Source organism: Vulpes vulpes, chromosome 1 (assembly GCF_048418805.1).
Source record: "Vulpes vulpes isolate BD-2025 chromosome 1, VulVul3, whole genome shotgun sequence".
NCBI classification, from domain to species: Eukaryota; Metazoa; Chordata; class Mammalia; order Carnivora; family Canidae; genus Vulpes; species Vulpes vulpes.
This window is the reverse complement of record NC_132780.1, coordinates 68,255,216-68,280,190: the sequence shown is the minus strand read 5'-3', so window position 1 is coordinate 68,280,190 and position 24,975 is coordinate 68,255,216. Positions and strand designations below refer to the sequence as shown.

At 38.1% G+C, this 24,975-nt stretch overlaps 1 protein-coding gene across 7 annotated transcripts in view; it reads right to left on the bottom strand.

The window, feature by feature from the left end:
- The window catches only part of PDE10A (phosphodiesterase 10A), a 591,886-nt gene that overhangs the window by 7,206 nt on the left and 559,705 nt on the right, over nucleotides 1–24,975 (bottom strand). For all 7 annotated transcript variants that reach the window (XM_072766442.1, XM_072766447.1, XM_072766434.1 and 4 more), the window contains 3 exons: nucleotides 6,982–7,093; nucleotides 4,083–4,163; nucleotides 800–888 (listed from right to left, as the gene is read on the bottom strand). In XM_072766442.1, coding sequence (XP_072622543.1) covers nucleotides 800–888; nucleotides 4,083–4,163; nucleotides 6,982–7,093 — 282 coding nt within the window. The remainder of the gene's footprint in view (nucleotides 1–799; nucleotides 889–4,082; nucleotides 4,164–6,981; nucleotides 7,094–24,975) is intronic.

The following is a 24,975-nucleotide window of genomic DNA, read 5'->3' as shown; positions in this document are numbered from 1 at the left end:
TTTTTTTTTTAACTTCTTACTTGTTGGTTTTGTTTCTTTGTTTTCCTTAATATAATTAGTTCATGAAATGAGTTTCAACATCAGTAAGTAGGAATGTATACTAATGCCTCTGCTTCTGTTTAAACCAGGAGTCTGTCCTCTGCTCCTCAGTGTGCCTACCCCAGCCCCCAAAGGTGCTCCATGGCTAAATAGTTAGAAAAATCAGTGCGACACCAACTCTCTTGCAAAAAATCAACAGGAACGGCTGCTCTGCTCATTGTCCTCTGACTTCCTCAGAGGAATTTCTTTTCAAAGTAATTTGAAAGACTTAATTCCCATGTTCTTAGGTGAGTTCATCCCTCATTAGCAATAAGGGAAGGATGCAGAAGAGTCCGAAGCAGAGACAATGACAGATGACTTACATCTCTTTGAGGAAGAAAATAAAACTCCCAGAGAAAGAAGATCACAGTCAAGCCTCCTCCTCCTCATCTACACAAGAAACTGTAGGATTCAGCGAAGCCTCTTTCTAACAAGTAGCCCTGAACACACATCACAGTCCTAGCTTTTAAAAACTGTATTGGGGCGTGGATCCCTGAGTCCTAACAAAACCCAAACCCAATGCCTTCTTGCTCCTTTTTGGTGAATGAAGGACTTTATAAATACTCCTAACGTATATTTGTTACCTAGGCAAACACACGGCCTATAAAATTACCTTTATTGCAAACTGTAGATAAGACATAGCACACACATTGAAGGGGAGAAACATTCTATATGGAGTCTTTCTTTTAAATCACAGCCCAGCTTGAGCTGTGGTACCTACCTGCATGCTTTGAGGAGAGGCTCTGTGGGAGGGAAGATCTGGGTGAGGGTGGTGTAGCAGGGGATGGCCACGGCGTTATAGAAGCCCAGCTGCCCCAGGCAGAGCCACGCATAGGAAGACACAAAAGTGCATGTTAGCCACTCTAGTAAGCACTCCATTTCTCAACTGAAGCTTCTATTTCTCAAGTTAACTATAAAATTAAATGTCCTAGTTTTGCTCCATGATATCTGGGCTCAATGAACACTGCTGCAGAGTGCATTTAAAAATGTCTTAAAATATGTCCTCAAAATCACACACATAAATGGAAGTTAATCCAAAACCCAGTTCAATATTCAATGAGATTCCATTTATAGATCAATCAAGTTCAAATTCAAGTACAGCTCTTGTTGCTGATCAAAGTTTTCTACCATAGACGTTTCAAAGTTAAACCTGCTATCCTGCTACATGGGGGCCTCTTCTCCAACTTAATATTTGGGAATCAGTGCAGGGTGTTCTGTGGGGTTGCTACCCTTGGCTGTTGGTGCCCCATGTGGTCTCCCGAGGCTTTCTTCACCCACCTCCCTTTTTTTGACCTACAACAAATCTCACTGACTGTATCAAGGTTCTTGCATGTTACAATTCTTTTAATAGGCCTTACTTCACAGTGTTTAATCTGTGATACTTCAAAAAAAATATATTAAATGACACTTTATTAGGAATTTCAGGCCACAGTACAAATAAATGCTGCTGGCCCAGACTGGCCTACGGAAGGCCAGATACAAGATGTCAGCAGAGAATGCAGATGGTCTAGCTGCAGATAACTGCCCAGGTGGCTGACAACGTGCACAAGATATTACTGGCTCTTTGCATGAGGTGACCCTAAAATCAGGGCTTACCTTTTTCTCTAAAAAACTGAACTTCAGTGAGATGCACCAAAGGACACAGAAGAATGGAATCTACTGGGTCCCTTTCTGCTATTGTAAAGTCTGTCATCACAGTAACATTACTAGAATAATGCCTTTGCACTACTATCTTTAACTTAGTAACTCACACAGAGGCTTTTCTTATTTTAGTGCTTTAGCAGATGTCATGGAGTAGAAGATCTCAAGAAAGAAATACTGGAAGGTAGATCATTTTATTATTACGGCAAAGAATAATTTAATGGTAATCACAATTCAGAAGCAATACAGTTGGTACAATACTAGTCGATCATAGAGATATTTTATTTAAAACTCTCTCATGCTATAAATGGATCTGCAATTTGGGCAAAAAACCAAACTATTCTCTGAAATAAAATGGCGCTAGAACACAACCCATTCTTGGATAGCACTTTCAGCTATCCTATGCATTCTATTGGGATGACAGCTTAACTATCAAGAAAGAACTTTGTTGGATCTTTATCTGAGGCCACATGGCAAGGTAAGTTTCAAAGGAAATATCAAATCAAATATACAGTGTTGAAAGAAAGAGTAACTAAAGAAAACAGAGGTGAATGTTGACATAATCACACAGTGGGAAAGGACCTTTACAATATGATATGAAAAGCAGACACCAGGCAGGGAAGGCAGATCTCTGTGAGAACATATATGGGGAAGTTTCATAAACAATAATAAAAAAAAAAAGTAAACTGCAAAATACACACACGAACAGGTATATCAGGCCAGCCGTGTTGGTGCATGTTCAACAGAGAAGGAACTGTGAGCACCGGATCAGACACAGCGGCTAAGGACACGAGCATACTGTGTAGTGAGGACCATGAGGATGAGAAGACCACATAGTCTTTATCTCTGCTGACATCTTTGAAAAACTGTGGATTGGCCTCAACTTTGGTATTAATGGTGAATAGACTGACTTTAAATAAAGTAGGAAAGTAGGAACACTTGAGAACTTATCCAAAAACCACCATCCTGTGAGTTTTCTGAAATGTTTTCTTTTTTTTTTTTTTTAAAGATTTTATTTATTTATTCATGAGATACATAGAGAGAGGGAGAGAGAGGCAGAGACACAGGCAGAGGAAGAAGCAGACTCCATGCAGGGAGCCTAATGTGGGACTTGATCCCGGGACTCCAGGATCATGCCCTGGGCTGAAGGCAGGCACTAAACCACTGAGCCACCGAGGGATCCCCCTGAAATGTTTTCTAAACAAAATTCTATATTATAATTATTTGTCTATAGCTAACTTCCCTATTATGGCATTAGAAGATTGGTAGTTTAAAAAGACAATAATCTGAGAAATAGATTGTGCCACATGTGCACAATGCAGAACTGACAAGGCCTAAGAGCTGTCAAAACATCAAAAAAGTGACATAAATTATGTGGTAAAACCTGAAAAAAACAATAATTAATGTCAACTGATGGTAACACAACATTCAAAATGTACTAAAACACTCTGTATTATTTGTTAGGAAAAGTGGGCCTGATCAAAATCTATAATGTTACTCTCCAAAAAGCACCTTTGCACATTCACTAACAAAAGATTTTCTGCTTGTTAAAAATATTAACAATTCGGGCAGCCCGGGTGGCTCAGGGGTATAGCGCTGCCTTCGGCCCAGGGCGTGATCCTGGAGTCCTGAGATCGAGTCCCACATTGGGCTCCCTGCATGGAGCCTGTTTCTCCCTCTGCCTCTCTCTCTCTCTCTCTCTCTCTCTCTCTCTGTGTTTCTCATTAATTAATAAATAAATAAAATCTTTTAAAAAAAATATTAACAATTCAAACTCATCCATCCCTCCATTTCAAGCTATCCATTACGATTCCATCTGTGGAAAGAACTGACGGCAAGGGTAGTTGTGGCTTCTTCTAACTCAACTACAATTTCCTAATCCTGGGTTCTCCAACACAGCGTATGTATGATTTTATGACCGCCTTACATGGTCTGACTTTTTTTTTTCCACTATGAAAATGCTTTAATGGTGGCATCTGTACAGCATGTGACGTCCAGACAGGAAAAAGAGCGAGTGCACACAGAGACACGGCTATCAGAGAACAGGTTGTGAGCGAATAAAGAGTTCACACAGCTTCCACGGGCTTTACCAGGTATCAGCTCTAGGCCACCTCCTCCTCCGCCTCCTCCTCGGCCGTGGCATCCTGGTACTGCTGGTACTCAGACACCAAGTCATTCATGTTGCTCTCGGCAACATGAGAGAGAAAGAGGCAGAGACATAGGCAGAGGGAGAAGCAGGCTCCATGCACCAGGAGCCCGATGTGGGATTTGATCCCGGGTCTCCAGGATCGCCAAAGGCAGGCGCCAAACCGCTGCACCACCCAGGGATCCCACATGGTCTGACTTTATAAGAGAATGCATACCTGGCCTTGTGGGACTTCGTCCTTCTTGTCTCTGTCCATCATGGGGATAGGCTGAATTCCCAGCTTCTTCATTTCATCACCCTAAGATAAACAAGTGAAAATCAAGCTTTCTCAATGTATAAACAGTTACAAAATCTTGGCATTAATGAGTTGCTCCCTTTATTCGATACTTGTCTTCACAATGGATGTTTCTGGCTATTGACCCGAAAAGATATTAAAACAATAAAAACCTAACATATTATTGTTTGGCTTTTATCCTGAGGTTCTTCTCAACTGAATTACACACTGATCGGAAATGCACTCATCTCTCCTGGTTTCATGGTGCAGAAGTTAGTAAAAGTTATAACGAGAGGAGACACAGATAATAGTGAGGAGGAATGACAAGAACAAGGTATGGGATAACCTTAAGGCCTCTTTCTCACTTATTTTTCAAAGGAATTTTCACGCATGCTGAACTGGATGAAGCAAGGGCTTAGAGGGAAATACTGTATGTCAAGAATAAACTATAGCGTGCTAGACGTGCTAGTAAAGATACAGTATAATTGGCTACACATCATCCTAAGGGTTGTAGTCACAGATGCTTATTAAAGATTTTCTATATTGTAGGCTCTGGGTCAAGTAACGTAACTATTATTTCATTCAATCTTCATGAAATACTGTAAGTTACATATTCTTATCCCTAGTTTATAGATTTTAAAAATTATCTTCCTCTTTTTAGTTAAAAATCTTCTTTCTTAACATACCCCAAAATTTTCCTTACTACCTCACTTTTCCCTCATGTTTCTTAATTACTCAACTATTTTAATTATTTCACAATCATGCTTATTTTCAGGAATCAGAAGGTAGGGTTCAAAAACAAATTATTGAAGCCCTCACTGAGGATGCTATAGTATAGGACAAAGGTACGGAGTACAGCTTTGCTCTAGTATTATTACTTTAAATATTAACTCAGTGGTTCTCAACCTTTTTCCTTTCCTGTTCTAAGTGAGTGACACTAACTGGGCCTCTTGCTCAAAGATATTACTTACAGTCCAGTCAGTAAAAAGAATGTGAATAAACAATGACTGGCCAATGTAGAGTACTCGCAAACAAGGATCGGTGCTACACAGGAGAACCCAGGAGGACTGTGGGGTGTGTGTTCCAGGGGCAAGTGGCCCAGAGGTCTGCAGAAGGCAGGATGGGGGAGAGCGGAGCTGACCTGGATGGCCGCCCATGGGAGGGACTCGACTCAGGGGATCCAAGGGGCTGAGACGTGGGATGGCAGAGAGAGGCAGCGGGTTCATGTGGGCTCAAGTTCGTGATTTCTGTCCTCATCCCAATAGCATGGAGAGCCAGACTGGGAAGAGTGCTCACGCAGTCAGAATCAGCCTTCCCTAGCCTGCATGTGAGATGACTAAGGAACAGAGAGAAGTCAGCAAGCTGGCCAGAGGTTTGATCCCCGGTGCTCCAGCAGGACTTCCATCTCCAGCCCCAGGACATCAAAGCCCACACTCTGTGTGGCTGCTCATCTAACTGTGCAGGAAGAGGCAGCCAGCCCAGTCAGAAGGCACCAGGGATTCAGGCACCAGGAGGCCAAGTCCTGTGGAGAGGAGAGATGGGGAGAGGCGGGACCTAGCGCTCAACTGGGAGGTTGCTGCCAAGACACAGTGACAACCTCTGCTTCCTCCCCAGGACCTCATATTCCTGGAAGATGGCACCTGGACAACTTTGGGAGCTTAATCTTTGTGGACAGTTTAATCAGTGCAGAATAGAGAGGGGAGAAAATCTACCTAACTTACCTGTCACGCTTTGATTCATATTTTAGAATACAAATATAGGTATTAAAGTATGAATTATATCAGTTAAATAAAATTATTTGCAAAACAATAGGGTAGCTTCAGACCAGTTTTCCTCATGTGATATTTACAGAATGTACTGGAAATTACCATTTTTAGACATGTCTGCAAATTAAGTTGACTGATAGTGAAATCAGACACATACACCTAAAGCAACCTTCCTAATGGAGTCTGATAGTAATGAGGTTCTGGGATGCACACTACAAAACAGGAAAAAAGCACGCAGGAGTATGCCTGCACAACATGTTAGGAGTTCTGGAGAAGTCACACCGTGAGTATAACCAACTCCAGGCCTCTGGTCCTCATTCAATGAAAGTTTTTGGCTTTGCCATCATGAAAAAAATTAACATTATAAATCATTTCTACTACACTATCAACCGAATGATTGACTGGTTTTTACCTCTTACATCCCTTCTTTTATATGGGTGAGGTTGAATGGCTCAAATCAGCAACGACCAAACTCTTTGCCCTCTGAATGTCCTTTTAACGTCCTCGAGCCAAATGAGGTACGCAAATATTTTATTTCATTTGAATATGTAGAAGGGCCCAGGTATTTGTGGGTTCACTTGAACAAGAGAGGACTCTATTTGATGGACAATTCAGAAAGCAAATTGAGAAATAAAACACACATTTCTGATAATGCAGATAATCCAGTCAAGAAAAGGTATTAGTGAAAATAAGTTCCATGGTTGCTTCGCATGTCAGAGCGTCATGAGTTAAAAGCCCATATACTCTGTAGAACTTATAATGTGCAGGTGAATTGACTATCTAGAATATCTCCAGAATCCTGTCTGTCTATGGTAATCATGTCCCAAATTTCCAAGTGTAGGCATACACAGTCTGTGACCCTGATGGACCCGCAATACTGTGGGCTGTAGGTCTGTATAAATGTCCTTACATCCATGTGTAAATGCTAATTTCTCTACTGCATGTGACTGCCAATGGTTTTTTGAAGTAACAAGCAACATGAGCTATTAAGACATTGTTACCAATTTACCCATATATTTACTTGCTCATCAGAATTTTTCTCATTTTTAAGATTCACATAAAAATAAAAAACATACCTCAGCCCAGAATTCTGCATATATGTCATTTGCCGTCAATTGTGTCACCGGCCATAGTTTTGTTACAGAACAAAGATCACAGGCAGTCATCATCAAACCAATGACACGATCTCTAGAACACAGTAAAATAAACCTGGTTAGTGTGGCATTTGCTCTCTTACAATAAAGGCTACAAAGACTTCTGCATTTTCAGAAATAAGTCTCCAAGTGGGCATTCCTTGACAACCGGGAAGGGAGTATTGAAGGTACAACCCGCAATCAGAGATGTAAGTGGAATTAAAGATTAGTGTTGCTTAAGTTGGAGGGACGTCGTGTAACTTCTGTTCACCGTGTGCCCCTGCTGCCTTGGTATCACTGCGGCAATCAAATACCATGTAGACGTGCTCTGTGCCACCTAAGTCCTCTGGTGTGCTTCCCCAGCTGTGGATCGGATTTTCACTTTCAGGGAATTCTGGAAATGTACACGGTGAAGAAATCTTGAAGAAAAAAATCTATCCCAATCCTTTTGTTCATATAAGAAAACCATGAGGTGCAGAGCAATGAAGTGACCTCCCCAGAGCGCACAGCTAAAGACGAGGCCAGAGCAGACTCAGGTCCTCAGCACACTCTCTGTCCTCCAAGCGTGGATAATGGGTGTGACGGGAGCTCCCTCCAAACACTTTGCAAACTCTAACCTCCAAATGCAATGAGTTCTCCCTTCCAGGTGCTTTGCATTCACATTTTGACTTCTTTTCTCTAAACATGGTTTGGTTTAATCTCTCCTCTTGAAGAACAAGAAATAACTGCTTGAAGACTTCAAATGGACATACCCCTACAACTTTAATGGATTTGGTCTAGTGACAGGTGGTTGTCCTAAACAAAATCTATGCTTAATGGTAGCACTAACTGCTAATTAGTAAGGAATTTTAACTGAGTTTTTTAGGAAGCAAATTACATAAGCAATTTAAAAGGCAAATTATCAAGAAAGACACACAACTGCCACAAGTGAGATGTCACCGTTCCTAGCTAATATGAGCATTCTAAGGAGTTTCAGGAATCTGATACTGCCAAAGGCTGCCTTACTTCTTGTAGTTGCACAATGGTCCCCATCAGTGGCTACAGTGCCCCACCCCTGGATCCTGAGCCTGTCCTGACCATGGCAGATGGCATATTATAAGAACACCTATTCAGACTTTGACAGGGTTTCTGATTTAGTGGCACTCCCGCACGGAGATGCCCGGATATCTGGGAGACCCTGCTTGGTCTGTTGCCTGTGTCATGGACGCCGATCACTTGCAAGGCTCCTTTATTTCCCATCAGCCCACTTCCTTTAGGCCATTTGCCTAATAAACGATCTCTTCTACTACCTTACTTTTCTTAAGAACACGTCTCTATCAGGGCAGAGGAAATAACTAAAAATATTGATGAGACGTCTGTGTACCCATTCTGTGACCCCCAACAGATGCCGTGTGAAGGTTCAAACCTCTTAACACGATCAGGATATTCTGTATTTTCCTGATGAGGGAGTTTCCTAAGCACTTGGTGGTTTAAAGGAAGAATATTTCTGGATTTGGGCTTCTAAAAGAACAACTTTATTATCTGTTTATTCAACAGGTAAATTCATTAAACAGAAATGGAACATAAAATAAAACTGACTCTATTTCATAAGATTGAAATAATCCAATCTCATTTAAACTATACACACATATATATCCCAACATTTACTTCTGTTGGCTGAACATTCTAATATGCTTTACCTCAAAAAAGATGTCTTATCTTGTAAATCCATGAAACAAGAAATGTTAATAGAACTGGGCACTGCAAGATGCAAGGAACCAATTATCTCCCTGTATGAGACTTCCCAGGTAAGGTGGTTCCTCTCAGGGTTGAAAAGATTATGACCCAGTTGTCATTCAGATTTCACTGTCAAAATTACTTAGACAAAACAATTCAATAGTAATTATTTACTGGTAACCAAAAAAGAAAAAAAGATGAAGTTTTTATTAAATACCTTTAATAAATTACTTATTTTTTACTTTCAGGGATAAATTAGTTAGATGGTTATGGTTGTCTGGAAATATAATGTAAATTGGAATCATTTCATTTCTTTCCATGGATGTAATATAGGCCTAACTGGGATAGATGCTTAATTCATCATGTATTCTAATAACTAACCATGAAAGGGATGGAGTTTAGGCTAACTATACTCTAGGTACAATCCCGTGTAACCTATTCTATAAAAATAACAGAGTCCAACACAATGCCTATGTTATAGATGATTCTTTGGTAATTAATTTCTGGGGGTTTGGCTACATTCACTTATTCCAATAATTTCTGAAATGCTTCTATGTCTCAGGAACAGTTATAGTAATGAATCAAGTAGCCCTGTGCTTATAGAACTAACATTCTAATAGGGACAAGCAGAAAATAAGGTTAAAAATTTTCATTGAAAAAGTTGGTAAAAATCATTGTGAAAGAGGCAAAATAATGAAGATCTGTGAGAAAGTCCCAGTAGAGATGAGTAGGTGTGAAAGTCCTGACGTGTCAGTAATGAGCATGGTGTGTCTGAGGACTAATAAGCAAGCCATCAGACAGTGGAGACTGAGCAGAGGAGCAACATGCTCCATGCTTTAGAGAGATCTGGGTGGAGAATGACTTGTACAACTGTAGGGGCACGGGGGGAAGGGGAGAGATTCCGTAGGAGGCCACAGTGGTCCAGGGAAAGGAGGGCTCTGGATGTTGGGTAGAGCCAAGGTGAAGCACATTAACATCTCCAAGAGTTATGGTGACAAAGCTCCCACCCCTTCTCTCCCTTCTCCTTTCCCTCATGCATAATCTCAGACCAGGCAGGGAAATCAAACACAGAGGATCTATCAGGATGTGGAGACATTGATATCTGAAAGTGAGCATCTCTCACCAGGGTGTACATTTGTCTTCTCAGAGACACCCTATCTTAAAATTCTCCTCCCACAATAGAAGATCACAGAATCACAAAATCTTACAAAAGGAGAGGAAACCACACAATCTGCAGGATTTCAGGTGGGTTACTCTTCCATTATGCCTCCCACCCCCTGCCTACTCTCCACTGTCTATAGAAGTTGATCAGCCATAAAGATGATGTCCAAGTGGAAAAAAAAGTAGAAACACACGGCTGGAGCAGATGAGACGTAAGTAACTTTATAAAAGATTTCAGGTAGAGATATGAAGATATATAAAGAGTGAGTTCTCAGATGATTATTATCACAATTCTTCACTTGTGTCAATATCTAGAATTCAAAAAGAATGAATGACTGGCTCAGTTTCCATAGTGAACTCAAAACTGAAGACTCAGGACCTCTAATTCTCTACCCTCACTGTTCACTAGGCTCTGACCTCATTCTGGCCTCCTGAATAATGTGGCCTAGTTTTTAAACACAGTGACATTACCTACTCGAACACAAGCTGATAATCTTCAGCCAGGATCCCAACGTCAAACATTCACAAAGGCAGGGGCAGGCTGAAGGGAGGCCGAAGATGGGGAGCACAGGCTGTATCCTTCCCGAGAAGCCCTGCGTAGCCAGGGACCCACAGGGACAAAGCCAGGGAGGCAAACACACCAATTCTTCTCTCCTCCCGCCCTTTCATCTCTTGTCAGTGCCACCAGTCTCTGAATCTAGACAGAAGCTGGAGGGGGAGCAAGGGAGCTGGGTGAACTAGTCCCTAGAGGTCCAAGTGGAAAACGTGGTCAGTGAATCTGGAGGCCAAACTGAGGCCACCCAGATGACAGGAGTACCCCAGAGGAGAGAGCTAGAAAGCTGTTGTTCACAGTGGAAAACACGTTTGAAACGCAAACCACTTAAATATAAAATTATACCTCTTTAGTCATGTATCAACATGGCACAGAAATAGAAAACTGGGTTTAAGGTCAAAATTTCTACTAATCTAAGAAAATCAATTCCATTAGTGTTTGGGGATCCCAGGTTAAAGTGTCTGGGTAGTCCAGCACAAAACTGTCATAGAAAATAGAAAAAAAGAAAAAGGAAAATAAATACATGCCTGCATATCTTAGAATGTTCATATACAAAGAGCTAATCAATGACCAGGTTATTACAACTATGGCAGAGGTTGGGTAAACTGGGGTCCAGTGGGTAAATAAAGAATAAGCCTTTGGGGGATGTATTAGTGGATGTTTTGCTTAGAAACTACTATAGTCTTATTTTAACTCTTCTGTTCCATTTTAAAATCAGATCATACATAATATTTGAAAAGGGACTAGGTTAAATCATTTTCCCCTTAAATGACCATTTTAATGATTTTTTCCTGTTTTAAGCTCATCTTCAAGGAATTTTAAATCACTGTATTATAGTGTTCTGATAAGACAGCCCATTGTGGCTATTTTTTAAACATTAAACCAGAATCAGGATATTATGGATTCTCTGAAAATATTATTTGAATAGCTGCAGAGCCAAAGCCATAGAAGAGATGTTAGACTCCTACTGTTTCCAATGACACAAATAATGCAAATAACTCTTTGAAAGAGGCATAAGCATGGTGCAGTGATGATCTCACTAAAGTAAACTTTAAACTCAAGCTCTCAATTCTTCATTTTATAGAATCCTATGTTGCTTCTTCACAAAATAGCATGGAGAGAAAAATGAGTACATGTCAATGGAGAATCACTCGAGCAAATGTGTGTCACGGACTTGCTGCTATTAAAAATCATCCTAATTCAAAATTTATTTGCATAACAAAATCATGCATTGTCTTAGTTCTAGAATTGAGAGCCCTTACACAGCAACATGGGCTACTGTGTGTAACTTTGAATCAAGTTAGAACATTAGCAATTTCATGTTAGAACTTAGTTTCCCTACATTTCAAGCTCTTCAGATGAAACATAAAGCATACCTAGCAGAATGAGGCCCTCATGCATTTACTACGGCAGGTAGACAGAGATTCTTAATTTAAATAAAGGATGCACTTCTCTAGACATTAGGTGATTTCACTCTTGGCCAAAGTCCATCATTGACTTCCTCAGATGAATGTCATCTTTTCATGCTTTAGTATTATAATTCTAGGTGTAAAGAGAGAAGCCACTGTCTGTTGTTTACCAACTATCCAGTGGAGTCGTTATAATCGATATCTATAAAAATTATCACCTAATATTATCATATTTTTAAGTACAGACATTTCAGCAATATCAGATAAATTGACATATGAAAAGTATGAAAGAGATCAAGAATTCATAATAAAAAAACTCATAATTTAAAAAGATACTGATAAGCAAAGGTAAACAGTAAAATAGCAGAAACAGTAACATTTAGTTAAAAATATATTACTAGCTTATAGACTACCCACTAACTAATAGAGAAAAAATAGCTTTGGAGAAGCATCCTTTTTAACAGTTTGCAGAGTGCCTGGCTACTATGAATATGGGCCAGCTGGCAAGGTAGACATCTGCCCCTTGGAAAACAGTTCTAACATGCAGCAGAATCAAGGAAGGGAGCAGTTGCTCATGTTTTTTTGAACAGGAATTACTCAAGCAAGAAAATTGGGAATGAGATATAAAAACTAGCAACATTTGGAGTTGATACCTATCCCTTCTGTGGAGTGCCCAACTGAGCTATTTCCAGCATCGAAGTGAAATACATCTGCAACCTGCAGGCTCTGCTGGAGAAACAGCTGTCCAGATCCAGGTGATGCTGTCTAGGGAGTGTCGGAAGCAAACCCGCATTAATGACAAGGACGGCTGGTGGAATACACATCTAGTCACAGGGAAATGATGTCTGTGTTAACTCGAGCAAAATAAGAGGCTCTACAAGATGGAGAGATGAAGGGCTTGCAACAACAGCCATGAGATCAGCTCTGAACCTTCAGAGAAGCCACTGTGGTTGCATACTACACCTGCCATCTTGAAGAATGGCCCCAATTGTGCAATCCTTTATGTACATTGAGACAGAATCCTCATAAGGAGACCCATGGAAGGCCACCAAACCCACGTCAAATGTGGGAATATTTCAAACGTTACTAATTCTAAACTGGGTGAAAAGCCTACTCATCACTATGCATATTCTGTGGGCTGCTTCTATGAGCTCACCAACTCCTAATCCCCCTAGAAAGAAGATTTGATCTCATCTGGTGAATTAAAGACCATTCTATTTACTTTTTAAATGATTTCATCTAAAAACTGATAGAATCACAAAATCCATCTTGTTTAAGGACAAAACACTTGAAGCAAAAATAGTTCATATTTTACCACATGATCGTATTTCTGGATTGTATATTTTTGTTTCTCATACTTTAATTTAGGTGAAATATATATAGAATGAAATGCATACACTTGATGGATAAAGTTCAAGGAGTATGACAATGTTACAGTCCCAAACCACCACATCGATGAAGACGAGGAATGTCTCCAGCACCCAGAAACCCCTTCTGTCCTTCTCCCAAGTAGTGGTCTTTCCCTGACCCCACAAATGCCAGTCTGATTTCTACCACAATCCCTAACACCGTTAATTCATTTGGCCTACACTAGCGCTTCATAAAAATGTTTTCTTATAGAATATATAAATTATTTTGCTCAACAAAATGTGTGTGACTCATCCATGTTGTTCACGAGTCAGCAGTTCCTAATTTTTAAAACTGCTGAATAGAACAGAATTCCATTGTGGAAATGCCAGAAACTGTCTATCCATGCACCTGTTATTGGACATTTGAGGTGCTTCCAGTTTAGATGTATTATGAATAAGACTGTGGGAAACATTTGTGTCTGAGTCTTTGTGTGAACAATATGCTTTTATTCCTCTTGAGGAACCTAAGAATGGAGTCACAAAGTAAGCATATATTTAGCTTTATAAAAAACTTCCAAATTCTACCTAAAGCAGTTGTATATAGATTATTCTCCCACCAGAGTATGTTAATATTTTAGTAGCTCCACATCCTTGCCAACACCTAGGTATTGTTGGTCTTTTAAATTTTGGCCATTCTAGTGGAACATGTAGTGGTATATCATTGTTTTACTTTGGTTTTCTTTACATCTAAATATATTGAGCAAAATTTCACATTCTTATGGCTTTAGGATCTGAAAAAAACTTTCACTCTAGGGCAACCACTAAAAAAAAAAAGTTAAAAAAAAAGTATGATATGGTAAGAAAGGAGAGAAAATGGAATCATATAAAATCATCAAATAAGCCACAAAAGGTGGAAAAAGAGTAAAAGGCAAAATAGGAACAAAGAATAACTGTGAAGAGAAAAGAGTAGTGAATATGGTATATATTATGCAACTATAACAATAATCACTTCAAATGTCAGTGGTCTAAATACACCAATTAAAAAAGGTCATCCGAGTGGACCAAACAAGACTCAACTCAACTATATGTTGTCTACAAGAAACTCAGTTTAAATATAAAGACATATAGAGATTAAAAGTCAATGAGTGGAGAAAGATACCAGGCTAACACTGTTCACAAGAAAATGGGAACAGCTATATTAATTTCAGACAGAACAGACTTCAAAGCTAAAGTTATCAGCAATAAAAAGGACCATTTCATAATAATAAAGGGATCAGTTTTCCAAGAAGATGTAACAATTATCAACTTGTATAAGCCTAACAACAGAACATTAAAGTATGTGAGGCAAAAGCAGACAGAACTGCCAAAGAGAAATAGATAAATCCATTATTATAGCTGGAGATTTCAACACCCTTCTATCAGAAATGGCAGATCCAGACAGCAGAAAATCAGTGAGGACATGTTTGAATTCAATAAGTCCATCAAACTATTGTATATAGTTGACATCTGTAGACTATTTTATCTAACAACTGTAGAAAACACACTCTTTTCAAGCTCACATGTAACATTCAACAAGACAGACCATGTTCTAGGCCACAAAATAAACCATAACAAATTTAAAAGAATGGAAATTATATACTACACGCTTTTAGATAACAATGGAATTAACTAGATAGCAATAACAGAAAAATAGCCAGAGAATCCCCCAAATACCTGGAGATTAAACAAAAGCACTTCCAAATAACACAAGTCATAGAAGAAATCAAGAACAAATTAAAAGTATTTATGGCTAAATGAAAATGAAAACACAATACAACTTGTGGATGCCGGGAAAGATGTGTTTAGAGGGAAATTAATAACATTAAACGTACACAATAGAAAAGAATAAAGATATATAATAAAAAACCCAAGCTTCTGGGATCCCTGGATGGCTCAGCGGTTTGGCACCTGCCTTTGGCCCAGGGTGCGATCCTCAAGTCCTGGGATCGAGTCCCACGTCAGGCTCCCGGCATGGAGCCTGATTCTCCCTCTGCCTGTGTCTCTGCCTAACTTTCTCTCTGTATCTCCCATGAATAAATAAATCTTTAAAAACACACACACACAAAAACCAAAAAACAATAAGCTTCTCTAGCTAGTCTAAACCAAGGGAAAAAGAGGATACAAATTACTAGCATCAGATATGAGAGAGAAGGTCACAACAGATCCCAACGACATTAAAGGGATAATGAAGGAATATTCTCAGCAACCTTAAACCCACAGGTTTGATAACCTGGATGAAATGGATCAATTTCTTGAATGATACAACCTGCCAAAACAAACAAAAAGAAATAGATAATTCAAATAGGCTTGTATCTATTAAAGAAATTGAATCAACAATAGTCTTCCAAAACAGAAAGTACCAGGCCCAGATGGGTTCAGAAGGTGAATCCTACCAAATATTTAAGACAGAAATTATACCAATTCTCTATAATCTCTTTTAGAGGACAGAAGTAGAGGAAACAGTTCCTAACTCATTCCATGAACCCACCATTACCCTGATACCAAAACTGCACAAAGACATTAACAAGAAAACTGTAGCCTAATATCTCTCATAGCATAAATGCAAAAATCCTCAACAAAATATTAGCAAATCTAATATAATGCTGTATAAAAAGAATTATACAACATGTCCAATTATGATTTATCCCAGGTACCCCGGTATGTAAGTCAGGTTCACTACTCAAAAGTCAATTAGTGTAACCCATCATATCAACATACCAAAAAGAAAAATCACATTATCCTGTCAGTAGATGCAGTAAAAGCATTTGACAAACTCCAACAGTCACTCATGATAAAAGCTTTCAGTGAACTAGGCATGGGGGAACTTTGTCAACTTGATAAATATCTATAAAAATCCTATAGCTAACATTATACTTCGTGGTGAGAAACTCAAAGCTTTCCCATTAAGATCAGGAACAAGGCAAGTGTGTTCTCTTTCACCACTCCTTTTCAATACTGTACTGGAAGTCCTTGCTAATGCGATAAGACAAAAAGAAAAAAAAAAAAAGGAAAGAAAGAAAGAAATGCTATACTGATTAGAAAAGAAGAAATAAAACTGTTCACACATGGCTGTCATAGAAAATTTGAAAGAATCAATAAAAATGCTTCTGGAACTAATAAATAAATAATTACAGCAAGGTCCCAGGATACAAAGTTAACATACCAAAGGCAGTCATTTTCTATATACCAGCAACAAAGGAGTGCAATCTGAAATTAAAAACAATTGCTATTTACTTGGGAGAGGCAAAACACAATATTGAAGGAGAATGAAGTTGGAGGATGGACACTACCTGACTTCAAGATTTACTATAAAGCTATAGTAATCAAGACAGTGAGGTGGAGTAAGAATGGACAAACACATCAATGGAACAGAACAGAGCGCCCCAAATAGACCCACATAAATACAGGCGAATCACCTGTGACAGAGGCAAAAGCAATACAATGGAACAAAGATCATCTTTTCAACAAAGGGTGCTGGAACAACAGGACATCCCCATGTAAAAAAAAAAAAAAAAGAATCTATACATACAGACCTTTAACGCTTCACTAAAAATTGACTCAGAATGGATCACAGACCTAAATGTAAAATACAAATTTATAATACTCCTGCGCAGGGATACCAGAGAAGAGTCTGTCACTGTCTTGAAGCTCTCCTCTACTGCTGGCATTACACTTTGTAAACACTCGGTACTTAGTAAGGGTTAGCATACAGATGGAAAGGGTGATGTTAACCACTGGGCCTGAAAGCACTGAACACCTGGCCCCGGAGCACTGAGGGTGACGACGAGTTCTTCTCCCAGTTGACTCTTGCTGTGGCTGCACAAGCCCCTGGCCAAGCCTCAACCCAAACAAGGCACCAGTTGATCTCCTGTCCTGTCCTCTAGGGCAGAGCTTGTTCTTCTCCTTGGTATCCCCTCCTCCCACTTCTCTGGGACTTCCTAGAGCTGTCTGTCCAAGTCTTTTGGCTGCTAGAAGCATCTGCTCCAGCCTAGAAACACAGGGAATGGAAAATTATTCAGCTCTAGGCATGTCTACACATTCTTCATCTTCCCAATAGTCCGGCTGGTTTCTTCTTACCAGGACACAGAGAGCCTCGTTTGCAGAATCTCTGAGTCTGGCTAGCTGAAGGCCCCTGCTCTTCTCTTACTGGCACAGGCCAGCTGTGATAACATCCTCACTGAAAAGGCAGACAATGATGGGATTTCAAGGGCTCCAAGGAACAGAACAGAAGGATGAGGGCCTTTTCTGGTGAAGCCCAAAGGCTCCCACCCATGTGCCCACATGTGCCCAGTTTGAGTCACACTGAACTCACCCTGTCCCACTGATTTGGGTGTTAGTTCATGGCAACTCTGATTACAAACCGGATCAAATCATGCAGAGTTTTTGATCCTGTGTAATGCTATTGTGAGAACGAGCTTAACTGCTTTCCAGTATGGTCATTATTACTCTCTTAACTTCTCTTCTCTATGATACCTCGCATGAGTCATGACAGGAGACTCTCACAATCCCATCCCCACCCCTCCTGTACCAAGAAGCTGAAAGGTGAGATTCCTGAGCTTTGTCTCCCCAAGTCCTCCCTGCAGGACTGTGATTCTGGATCCAAGTTAGAATATCAGGAAACCATGACCTGGTAGATGTCTTTTTATCTAATCACTCCCCATCCAAGAGGGACAACAGGTGTCTGTGCTAATTTACCTGGCTGGGCAAAAGGAGGCCCAACAGGCACAAAGTGGGGCTGCCCTACCCAGGAAGCCCCACTGAAGTCTGGCCAGATCTTCCCTCCCCAAAGTCAAGTCTGTTTATCCCCTGGGTAACTTGGACAATTTTGATTGCAGAAGACAAAAAAATCACGTAGGCCTCTGTATTAGTTTGCTGGAGTTGCTGTAACAAAGTACCACAAACTTGGTGGCTTAAGCAATAGAAATTTATTGTCTCACAGTTCTGGAGGCCAGAAGTCCGAGATTCAAGGTGTCAGCAAGGTTGGTTCCTACTGAAGACCATGAAGGAAGGGTCTATTCTGGACTCTCTTCTTGACTTGCAGTTGGGCACCTTCTCCCTGTGTCTTCACATGGTCTTCCATCTGTCATGTCTGTATCTAAATTTCTTCTTCTAAAGGTATCAGTCATACAAGATGAGGACCCACTTATATGGCCTCATTTTATCTAATTACTCTTTGAAGTTTCTCTCTCTCTCTCTCTCTCTCTCTCTCTCTAAATACTGTCACATTCTGGGAATTAGGATTTCAACCCAGGCATTTTTTAGGGGACACAATTTAGCCCATAACAGTTCCTAGAATACAATTTTATTTTGAGGATATTCAGGTTCAGAACTAAGCTGGGCAAATGTGGATGGGCCTTTCCACAACATTTCCATTTCCTCCGATGAAGTCAAATCTTTCTCTTTCCACAACCTTTTCATTTCATTATGTGTCAATCTTCCTATTAGACTGGAAACACTGGCAGCAATTGGGCAAGTAGCTGTCTCACTCTTTGCTTCATATCCACCTGGCCCAGGCTTGGCATGTAACAATCTGTAGTCATGGAACTTTGGGTTTCTCTATGCTTCTGCTTGCTTCTTTCACTCCTCACTGGCCAATCCCTCAGGAGCCTCTGATCCAATACGCTCACATTTCAGAGAGACATTCCATATCTTATATTTCACTTTATACCATTTATATTAACATTTAACCTCCTTTAAGGTCATTCACATGTTTACTTAAAATTTATAAGGTAAATCTTTCATATAATTGTTATTTTGTCTTAATATTGATTTGTAAGACTTACATAAGACCTAAATACAGAGAACATTTTTCTTACATTGTGTAGCTTTTCACTTCCTTAAAGGTTTTGAAGATTGTAAGTTCTTAATGTGATAAAGTCCAATCTATCATTTGTTCATTTGAAGGTTAGGGCTTTCATTTTGTTTCTTCCAGCTTCACTGAGGTATGATTGGCAAATAAGAGTTGTATATATTTAAGTTATACAATGTGATGATTTGATACATGTACACACTGTGAAATGACTACCACAAATTAACACATCCAGCAGCTCATATAGTTACTTTTTGTGTGTATGATGAGAACACTTAAGATCTACTCTCTTAGCAAACTGCAAATATAAAATATAGTATCATCTATAATCACCATTCTATAATTAGATCCTCAGACCTTACTAATCTTACAACTGAAAGGATGTAGCCGTTGACCGACATCTCTGAAGGTTTGTACTTTTTGTGTGCTAAGGAATCTTTGCCTACCCAAGGTCATTAAGATTGTCTCCTATGTTTTATTCTAGAAATTTTTATTATTTTACCTTTTACATTTAAGTCTACCATCCACTAAAACCTCAGTAATTCAAGAGCCATTTGTTGAACAGACTATCCATTCCTCCATTGAATTTTCTTAAACTTTGGTTAAAAGTCAATAGGCTATATATAGCATGTCTTGTGTAATCGGTTCCACCAATTTATTTGTCTACCCTAACACCAATACACACTGTCTTGATTACTGGTACTTCATAGTAAACCTTGAAATTGGGTAGTGTTAAGTCTTCCAATTGGGCTTTTGTTTGACAAAACTGTTTTGACTATTTTAGATCTTTTGTATTTCTGTATAAATTTGAGGTTAGTTTGTCAAAGTCTACAAAAAAGCCTGCTAAGGTTTCAAGTGGGATTACACTTTTGGAGCATTATTTGCAGAGAACTGATATCTTAGCAATACCGATTTTTTGTAATTTATAATCATGACAAATCACTCTATTCGTATAGTACTCTTTATTTCAGAAATGGTTTGCATTTTTAGCACAGAGACTTAAATACCATGTAATATCTATTCAAGTATGCTATTTAAAAAAATGACACAGCATGTAAAATGGTTTTATTAACTTCAATTTCCAATTGATAGCTATTCATATATGAAAATAAATAATTTTTAAAAGGCTGATCATCTATCTTGTAAACTTGCTAAATTCACTTATTTAAGTCTAGCAGACTTTTTGGAGATTCCTTAGGATTTTTTTAAAGCAGATTGTATGTGACTTAAAAATAAGGACAGATTTCCTTTTTCCTTTCAACTCTTATGCCTTTTACTTCTTTCTCACTGTAATGCACTGACTAGGTGCCAGCTCAAAGCAGACTAGAAGTGGTCATCCTTCATTTGCTTCTAGACTTGGAGGGAAAGTCCTTAATACATCACCTATCATCACAGTGACTATATAGTGTTTTCAAAGATGCTCTTTAAGACATTAAAGAAGTATTATATTCCTAGTTTGCTCAGATATTTCCCTCCATCAACAGGGGATTTTGTCAAATGCTTTTTCTGCATCTTTTGAAATGATCACATAGTGTTTCTTCTGTATTCTATTCCTGTGAATTATATTAATTAGTAAATGCTATTCCTGAGATAAAATCCACTTGTTATGCTTTATTATCTTTTTTTATATGTGACTAAATTTGTTATACTTTGTTATAAATTTTGCATCTATGTCCATGAGGAATATTGATTGATCTTTACTACTTTTGTAATGTGACTGTCAGGTGCTAGCATCAGGATTCTGCAGCCTTCATAAAATAAGGCGGTAAATGCTTCCTATTCCTATTTTCAGAAATATTTTGTATAAGATTGATATTATTTCCTCTATAAGTGTTTGATAGAATTCACACGTGAAACCATGAGACAGCCATAGATAGAGGTCATCAAATCTTATTCATATTCCCCTCAAATCTTTGGTGACCCAAAGGCCAAGGTCAAAACAGAAACAGAACCATGCTAAAAATGCTTAAAAGCACATATCCATAAGTGTAGGGTTATCTATGAGAAATTTAATCAGCTACTAGAAAAAAAATCAATTATTTTTAGAGAAAGATACCAGATTCCAGAAAGATGACACAGTATACTTATCCACAATGTACTACATAAATAAAATAGATTCATAGAAAACTCAGTGGAGATGCAGACAAGGATTTTTGAATTACTGATGTGTCAAAGAATCTTCAGAAAAAAAAATATATGTCTGAATACAAAGACCAAAGTGATGGAGAATTTTGAGACAAAAATGCTACAAAAATGAACCAAAAATAAATCTCAGAACTGGAAAACACACTACTTAAAATACACCACTGGATGGAGTTAATAACAAACTGGGAAGGATTCTGGGAAGGATCAGTGGAATCAAAGGCACAGTACAGCCAATTACCCAAACTGAGGTACACGGAAGGAGATGAAAAAAACAATTCAGAGCTTCCCTAGCCCATAAGACAGCATTATGTGATCTATCACATGTATAATTGGAGCTGTGGAAGAAAAGTGACAAGTGAGACAGAAAAACATATTTGAAGAAAAATAATGTGGAAATTTTTCTGTATTTCGCTGAAATCAGCAGCCAAGAGTCCCCAAAACCTCAGAGGAAGGACCTCAAGCAGGGTCAAGTGCCAGAAGACCACACTTAGGAACATTACAAAGTGCTAAAAACCAAAAGATACAGACAAAACCTTAAGAGTAGCCAGAATACAAAGACATGTTATATATAGAAGAATAAAAATAAGAATGGCCACTAACTTCTTATCAGGAAAAAAAGATGAAGGCCAGGAGGCCACTGAACATTTTCAAAAGAAAATCTATCAACTTAGAATTGCAAATCCAGCAAAAATATCTGAAAAGTGAAGCCCAAATAAGGGCATTTTCAGATAAACAAAGGCTGGAGGAAAGTGCTGTCAACATACTGTAAGAAATGTTAAAGGAAGTTCTTTAGACTAGGGTAAGATAATACTACTAGATAGAAATTTGGAATTGCCTGAATAAATATGAATCACCGGAAATGGTATATATGTGGGGAAATAGGACATGTGATTTTTCTTTCTTTTAAAAAATTCTTTAGTAACCAACTGACTCTTTCATTTAAAATATTAGCAACCTACGTGGGATACAAAACAAATGTATCGGTATCATACTTAACAAAGCATAAAGACAAAAGGGGGTATATAAGTGGATGGTTTTTTTCAAGTTTTTTACATTGTATGGAAATGGCATGATATTAATTCAAAGCAACTGATAAAAATGGAGACTGTAAACTGGAGAGGAACCACCTAAAATATAGAGAGGTATAACAGTGAAAGCCCGTAGAAGATACAGAAAGAAGTGCTGATAAAAAAAAAAGAAAGAAAAAGAAAGAAAGAAGTGCTGAAGGAAACATTCAATTAAGTCAGATGGAGGCAGGAAAGGAGACACAAAGAACAAGCAGTTAAAGAGAACACAAGTCAGATAATGAGACAACCACAAATATAGAAACAATAATGCAAACAGAACAAACAGTCCATTAGGAAGTTAGTGATTTTGGGTCTCAAGCACTTGCAGGTAACAAGACCCACTCTAAATATAAAGTCACAGAGAAGATGACAATAAAGAACTAGAAAAAATGAGACATGTCACAAGTAAGCATAAAGAAGCTGGTGTGCCTCTTAACACAGAAAACTCTACAGCAAGAAGTATTACAGACAATAAAAGAGAATTAACTCCACATTGACCAGAGGGTAAATCATAGAGAAGACATAACAAATATAAATGTGTAAGCATTTAATAAAGTTTCTAAACACATGAAGCAAAACAGAGAAATATATAGAAATTCATAACTTTATTTATACTGGAAGCTGTATTTCCAGTTAAAAATGGGGGAAAAATATGTTCACAAGTGATTAAATCTATAAAACAACCATATAGTTTTACCAAGAGATAGGACCTGTGTAGACAAGCTATAAAGTGTTGTCAGGATTAAAGACTCATGAAATAAGTCGATCAGAGAAGGACAAACATTATATGGTCTCATTCATTTGGGGAATATAAAAAATAGTGACAGGGAATAAAGGGGAAAGGAGAGAAAATGAGTGGGAAATATCAGAGAAGGAGACAGAGCATGAGAGACTCCTAACTCTGGGAAACGAACAAGGGGTGGTGAAGTGGGAGGTGGGCGGGGGTTAGGGGTGACTGGGTGATGAGCACTAATGGGGGCACTTAATGGGATGAGCACTGGGTGCTATGCTATATATTGGCAAATTGAACTCCAATATATTTTTAAAAAAGGATTAAAGACTCATGCCAGTGTCTTTGAAGACAATCTACTTCCATTTTCAAGTGAAGAAATAAACACAGCTGCAATGAAAAGCCAATGTGGGTATTTTGAACTGATAGCAGAATATTTCTTTTTAAGTATTCATGATGCAGGGCATAAAAGTCATGATGTCCATAATTTACATTCAAAGGGCACATCGAAAAAAGAAAGGTTGAAATATATGGTAAAATGTTAACAATTCTTGAATGCAGGTAGTGGGTATAAATTGTATATCTCAATATAATTTCTACTTTTTTATAAGTTTGAAATAGTTTTTAATAAAAAATATTTAAAAATGTATTTATTAAGTAACAGTTTCCATACAATTTTTAGAAGGTAATTGAAAGATGAAAATGATCTTACTAGGTATGTATAAGTTTCAACATAGTTTCAGTAATCAAAACAGTATGAACATAGTGGAAGATTAGGTAATTAGTATTTAAATGGCTTAAGGAATCCAAACAATTATCCAAGTTTAGATGAAAACTTCAATCGATAGAAAAAAGAGATTATTAATTAAATAATATTGATTCAACTCACCAGTTATAAATAAAAGACATAACTCCAGAAGAACTAAGATCTAACTATGAGAATCAAAACTATAAAAATATACAAAACTATTAATTAAGTACTATACATATTACTGTGAGGACAGGGGAGGTTGTCTTACACAAGACAGGAAACCAGATTTGATAAAAACAAATGGGAGATTTGACCTCTTGAAATTAAATTTCTTTACAGTCAAAAGAAAATCTGAATAAAATTTTTGAAAATAGCCTAGAGAAAATATTTGTAACATATAACAGAGAAACTCTTAGCACCCTTAACAAAATATATAATGTACACTTATTTATCATAAAAAGTAAACAATTCAACAAAAAATATACGAAAGCTCTGAACAGACATATACATAGAAGTAGGTATAATAAATGGCCAACAAAGATGAAGCAATCTGTAATACAGAGAGCTATCAGAAAATGGCACATTTAATGAGCAACAATTTTCACCCACATGTTAGGAGGAGTATCTATTTTTAAAGGACCAATAGGTCAACAGGTAAGACTAAATAAGCAAGTTTATTGCAGCATTATTTACACTGCAAAATTCTAGAAATATCTGACCACCAGTATGGGGAAAGTTTTAATAAGCCTTTATATTGTTGTACCCCATCCTACAAGGTGTTATGTAACTCCTAAAAACAGGGAATGCATCCAGTATAATCACATTTTTATTAATAAAAAGCAGAGGACAGTATGTTTGTGTAGATATAGTGTACAGACAGACACACACATCCCAACACAGAGCTTTGAATAAACACAGAAAAGTACACGGGATGATTATACACTTCTGCACTCTTTGAATTGTTAAGACAAACATGCATTACCTTTAAAATTAACTATCCAAAATTTAATCATCCATAGGTAGACAGTATACACCTTTAACACACACACATATGCATTAAGCACCAAATATATTATTTGTAATTAAATTTTAAATTTTCTATTTTAAAATATTATTGTAACCGTTTTGCTAAAAATATATTAAAGAAACTTGATACTAGTTACATGACTCTTACTTATAACCTAAAAAAATGTATGTGTTATGAGTTT